Here is a 6,107-nt window from a genome sequence, read left to right on the forward strand (position 1 = left end):
TCGATCGGCTCCCTTTCGGTTGGCTTTGAACAAGTAGCTTAAAATTCAAAAGTTCAAACCTAAAATTTAAGCATGTAGGGTTTTTTTTAGTCTAAACACTATTCTACATAAATCTACAATAAGAAAAAGGGAGAGGGTTTAAACCTGGGAGCAGAGGTTTAGACAACATCAGTAAGGAACGAACTACAATACATGCAGAGCATTGAAAGAGATTTGTAATTCATGAGAATAAATTGATATCAAACTCATTATTTACGATATTTGAATTTAAGATCTTTTATTTATAACTAATTTAGCCTAAGTTCCTTGGTACTTGAAAATTCCTCATTCAAACGCACTATTAAAAGAAGCAACTTATTGAGGATGTGTAAAAACATGGAAGAAAATGATGAAAATGGGTGTAAGGCGAAGTTGCCAATACTGATTTTTCTAGCTAACTTGGGGTATTTACAGGAGAAGTTGCCAATACGTTGTTTGCTGGCAGGGATGCACTGTGCTAGGTAGACTAATAGAGCATACCTCTGAGACCATCTCCAATGGTGGCTTATAACCTAAATTTTTCCTTTTTTTCCCCCAAAATCCACTCCAACCCAAAACCTAAACCAAACCTAAAACCTAAAACTTAAAATGAAGGCAAATACCGGTCACAAATTTAGCCCACAAATTGAGGTGGGACTCACGGATGAGAGTGAAAAGTGGGCTGTGAAGCCCATACCCCAAAACCCAATCTCCCTCACGCGCCACAAGCAGTGCAGCTGAAGGCCCACCCACGTGGGTTGTCCCCCTCTGCTGTCAGTTTTACTGTAGCCCAACAGCTACTTTTCTTCATCCAACGGCTCCATTTAAATGGGCCGTTGGTTAATCCAACGGTCCAGGTTCAAATTTTTTTTTTTTAAAGTTTTATATTTATATATTTATTGAATCCAACGGCTTAGATCGAATATAATCAAATTTAACGGTAAAAAAAAAGATCTAACAGTCCAAATTTAAATCCAACGGCTAAAATAATTTAAAAAAAAATTATTTAACTTAAAATTCAACCAAAAACTCTATAAATACCTATGTATTTGTTCAAACATCCACACAAAACTCACTTTTCTCCTACAATTCTTCCAATTTTTCTTTCTACCATTTCTTCTCATTTCTAAAATTTTTGAGATGGCAAAAGAGCATGTTAGAGGTCGTAATTGGACCTTTGACGAAGATATTGCTTTATGTTTGGCATGGATTTCTGTTAGCAAAGATGGTGCCATCGGCACCAATCAAAATAGAAAGGTTTTGTGGGGTAAAATCGTTGATAAGTTCCATGAAAACTCCAACGCCGGTCGAAGGGAAGTTGGTGGTGTTTATGATCGGTGGAAGATTATCAACAAAGCGTGCACTTTGTGGAAGGGAAGCTTGGAGAGAGCCATGGTTGACATGCCTAGTGGAAGGGGCGCCTAAGAAATTGTGAGTTTCTTTGTTGATAGTTTAGTTGTCATGTACATAATAGTATTTTGCAACTAATTGTTTTTATGTATTTGTTGCATAGGGTGACAAAGCAATGGCAATTTACAAGACAAGAATTACACCAAAAAATCAAGCTTTTAAGTTGCATCATGCTTGGAACATCCTCAAGGATTGTCCGAGGTGGGGAACCGATGCGAATCAACAATGTGGAAGATTATTTCATAATGAAGCCCCACCCCCAAATGATGTCAATGAAGGTGTGAATTTTGCCGACAATGAAGGTGTTGACCAAATGAGCCCAACTTCTTCTTTTCCAAGGTCCCTAGGTAGAGATAAGCAAAAGGAAACAAAGAGAAAAGGGAAGTCCCAAGATCCGATACGTGCACAATTTGCTAGCGAAATGGCAAGAATGAATAAAAACCACTGCCGTCGACAAGAAGAATCGGCCCAAATGTTTTTGGCCATGAAGGAAGAAGGGGATAGGGAGCAAGAAAGGTACAAAACTAATTTGATAATGGAGGATCTCGACAAATACACTCAGAGAGGAAGAAATACTTACGTGGTAAGCAAAAGAAAATTTTACGAAGGAATGCCACAAAGAGTATATTTCAAGATGATGATTCATCTCAAGACTATCACCCAAGTCCATCACCAAGTCAAGATGGTGGATATCATTATTAAGTTTATATAGTCTATGAGTTTTCGATTGTATTAAGTTTATGTGGTTTATTAATTGTCTTTTTTTTTTTTTTTTTTTTTTTTTTTTAAGTTTGTGTGGTTTATCATGATTTTCATGTATTGATTTAGTAATTTTTCAAAATTTATCGGAATTTAAATATTTTTAGGTTAAAATGTTCATAAAATTAATTTAGGATAGTTTACATAATTTTTTTTTTTTAAAGTTAATTTAAAAAAAAAAATTAGCCTTAATTCATTCTTTGATAATCTGGGGCTAAAATTTTAGGCCAGAAGGGTTGGAGTAGAAAAACTGTTTCTGGGCTAAAACCTAAATTTTCTAGGCTAAATATTTTTAGGTTTTAGGTCACTATAGGAGATGGTCTGATGGAGGACATGTCATTCGGCTAGTGGACTACTGTAGGGAAGGAAACATCCTAGAGGACTCCAAAGCCCAATGGGCAGAGGGGTGAGAAAGAGACTTCATGGGCCGAAAAAGCGTCATGACGTCTGCAACAGGCTCAAAATGGTATGTTGGATGGGCAGTTTTGCTAGGCCCATCGAGGTGGAGAAGACGACCTAGTCACAACGTCAAGGGTAAAACCGTCATCTTGAGCTTGTAATAGTGTCTTCGCAAATTTGTTTCTAACAAAAGATACTGACATGACTGAAATTTGAGAATACTTAATTATTTTACTATTAAAAATCTCAATTGCACCCCCAATTTAGGGTTGGCCATTTGATTATTCCTTTGACAACTTTCGTAGTCTTGAATATATGATTTGCGATGGTGATGAGCCACTTAATTTCTACTACTTCAACACAAAGCATGTTAGAAAAGTATAAACACAATTAGGGTAACGTTCAAAGCACCTAACATAATACAGCTTAAATACTAATCGGGCATTGTAAATTGAGCCTTGAAGATTGGATAAATTTTAAGATAAGACAGGGCAGCCCTTAAACTAGAAGGCAAAAGACAAGTTTTGCTAACAAAAAGGGGGACCAAGAGGGAGACAGTGCCCTTTGACCAAGCTTTCTTCTTGCCATCTCTGTCCCATGACCCTAATTGCAATGCCTTCACTTCAAGTACCTGCTAGAGTTGTCACAGTTGTCAATTGGGAATCAGCCACTTGTCAAAAACCCATTAGAAAATTTCAATCCAGATGAGCGTAAACCATGTGCAACTCTACTGTTAAGGTCAATAGCCCTAATAACTTAGGGATGTGGGTGAGAATCTTTAGTCTTTTTTATATAGTTTTAGGGTTGGAATAAAGAACCTTTATTCTTTCAGTACAGCTTTAGGGTTATCCAAGGTCCTAGATTGGAGCTAGCCTGTTTCTTTTGATGGGTGAGAGAAGGGGATAGGATTCTCTCTCTTATTCTCATCTCCTTTATTTTTCTTTTCTCTTCTAATGAAGAGAGAGTACTTGAAAAAGGGATTGGGTGAGCTAATTACGAGGGAATATTTTTATTTACCATCCTCAAGTGATAGTGATGCTTATCATTCGATTTTATTATTGTTATATGAGTTTACATTTTGAGATTTATGTAGTGGATAGACACAAATCATAAAATTCAAACTTATCCAACGATAATAAGTAGGGTGGCGATTAAAAATACTCAATTAGGAGATCTAATGACACCAATTATATGGAATAGCTTAAAATATAGGTGAAGTAACATGAGAAACAAACCACTAAAAGAATATGTCAAACCACATGGGGAATCTCAAGAAGTGGGGATGATATTCTAAATTTCACTTATTTATTTCTTCAAAAGAACTTGCAATTGGACCACGTATAACTTCTTCTTTTAAGATGCATAAAAAGGTAAGAATGAGAGTCGAACTGAAATTACCGAATTAGGTTTGTGAACGCAAATAAACGCACTTTACCGCTAGGGCTATAATTTAACTCAAGGAAAGAGTGTCGGACAACTTGACTTCTTACAACTCAAAGGGCATTCTCATATTACTATGAAACTGATATCTGTTTGATGCGTAATGTAGTGTGCATGTATATCTGTTAATGACTAGGTTGAAGAAAACCATGTTGGAATAACATTTTCCCATATTTTTCATTTTCCTTTTTCCTTTTTGTTCTACCACCAATTAAAAACCAGAGAAGGGCTGCATTGGAAAGATCATACGAGATTTGCGATCTCACCCAATATCATGACATGTGACTGTCACACATGCTCCTTATTTGGACAGATAGAAAATTTAACTCTTTTGCCATATAAGAAAGCAAAAAATAATTTATAAAAGTGTCTGCTACATTTGACTAATGTGGAACTATGAAAACTTTTGCCATCAATTGTCATCCACTCATCCCTCTTTACAAATGAATGAGATTGGCCATCCCAGCCCCAGGCAAAACTATATTATTATGTGTAGAATTTTATTGTTTTCAAGCTTATTTCTTTGCTCTTGTAATTTAAAAGTTACTACTTAATTTTTTTTTTTTTTAAATTCAAAATTTGTTTCATTTTAATTTGTGGACTCTTTCTTCTCTCTTAAATTTATAGATCTCTTCCTAAAACATATGTGGAACCCAACACCCAATAAGACTATGTCACATGTGTAATAAATTTAATTATAAATCTTCATTATGTGTAAACATTCAACAATAAAAGAATATTAAGTTTAAAATAAATTGAAGAGATGAAACAAATAAAAAGAAATTGATTAACATGATGCACCCAAATCAAATACACATAAGAAAGTAACAGATTAAGGCAATGTAGAGTGAATTTTGATTTTTATAAAGGCGACTTTCAAGTTTCAAGGGGCAAAAGGGGATCAAACCTCACGAACTCGTCATTCATGGGAGTAGAACTCAAAACATTATACTTACACAAATAAAGAGAAATATTACTAAAGTGCAGCTAAGTGAAAGTTAGGTTAAAATATTATGGTAATATGCAAAGAGAGATCAAAATGAATTTTTACTTGCATTTTTTATTAAAAGGTGCCAAATCTGAGTAACATGAGATGTCTACCAGACATACGCATAAAACAAGCTCTCCCTAATATAAATGCAAACATCTCCATGTGGAATCTAATTGTATACAAGTAAATCTATCGATTTAAAAAAAGGTTTATAACTAGGGCTTCCTTTCAACGTCCATTGCCAGGCTTAAACATGTTCAATAATTAGCAACAAAACCCTTTTGCATTTTTCACTGACTAGTAGTAGTATTAGTAGCAATACTCCTACACTTCTATCTAGTTAGCTCTAATGGATCCTAGAATCTCCTTCTCCAATGACTTTGCAGACACTCAACAAGCGAACAAGCACGAATTGAGCTACCGAGAAGCGCCCGTTTCTTCAGATTTCAAATTCTCCGTGAACAACTTTGGAATGATCTCAGCAGACGAGATCATATTCAAGGGCACATTGTTGCCGTTGAAGGATAATGGTATCAACAGCCAGCAAGGGAATAAGACTACTACTTTGAGAGATGAACTACTAGTTGATGATGAAGAATATGGGGATGTGCTGCCCAGGGCAACAAAGAGTTTGAGCAGGTGGAAGGAGCGTTTGGGGCTCAAGAGGGCTCAAATTGTTGCGAAAAAAGGCGATAGAGGCCATTCAGTGTTGGAGAGGATTGCAGAAGAGAGGAGGCCTGTGTTTGTTCATGAGGCTGTGCTTATTAGCAAGGAAAGCTAGGTAATAATTTTCCTTTTTTCGTTTTGTTCCCCCTTTGGTTTTTCTAAGTAACATGGAAATCCTTTGGTTTTTCTAAGTAACATGGAAATTAATTAAAAACCTCTAATTTAAGATTTGGGGTTTTGCAGGAGTTTCTATTTGGAGGGTTCAGTTGTAGAGACGACGGAATCTGATATGCAAAAGTTGGTATCATTATGGAAGGAAAATTGATTTCCTGCTTACTTTTTAGTTATCTTAATATTAGAGTGGTTTTTGTGGGGAGTTGTATGAGTTTTAGGGCTTGGCTCAGCAATTCCTAGTTCTATTTTT

At 35.7% G+C, this 6,107-nt stretch overlaps 1 protein-coding gene across 1 annotated transcript; it reads left to right on the forward strand.

Moving 5' to 3' along the window:
- Window positions 1–5,366: 5,366 nt before the first annotated feature.
- Window positions 5,367–5,798, forward strand: LOC137724949 (uncharacterized). Its single transcript, XM_068463584.1, has one exon. The coding sequence runs from the start codon at window positions 5,367–5,369 to the stop codon at window positions 5,796–5,798; it is 432 nt and encodes a 143-aa protein (XP_068319685.1).
- Window positions 5,799–6,107: the final 309 nt, after the last annotated feature.

Source organism: Pyrus communis, chromosome 2 (assembly GCF_963583255.1).
Source record: "Pyrus communis chromosome 2, drPyrComm1.1, whole genome shotgun sequence".
Taxonomy (NCBI): Eukaryota; Viridiplantae; Streptophyta; class Magnoliopsida; order Rosales; family Rosaceae; genus Pyrus; species Pyrus communis.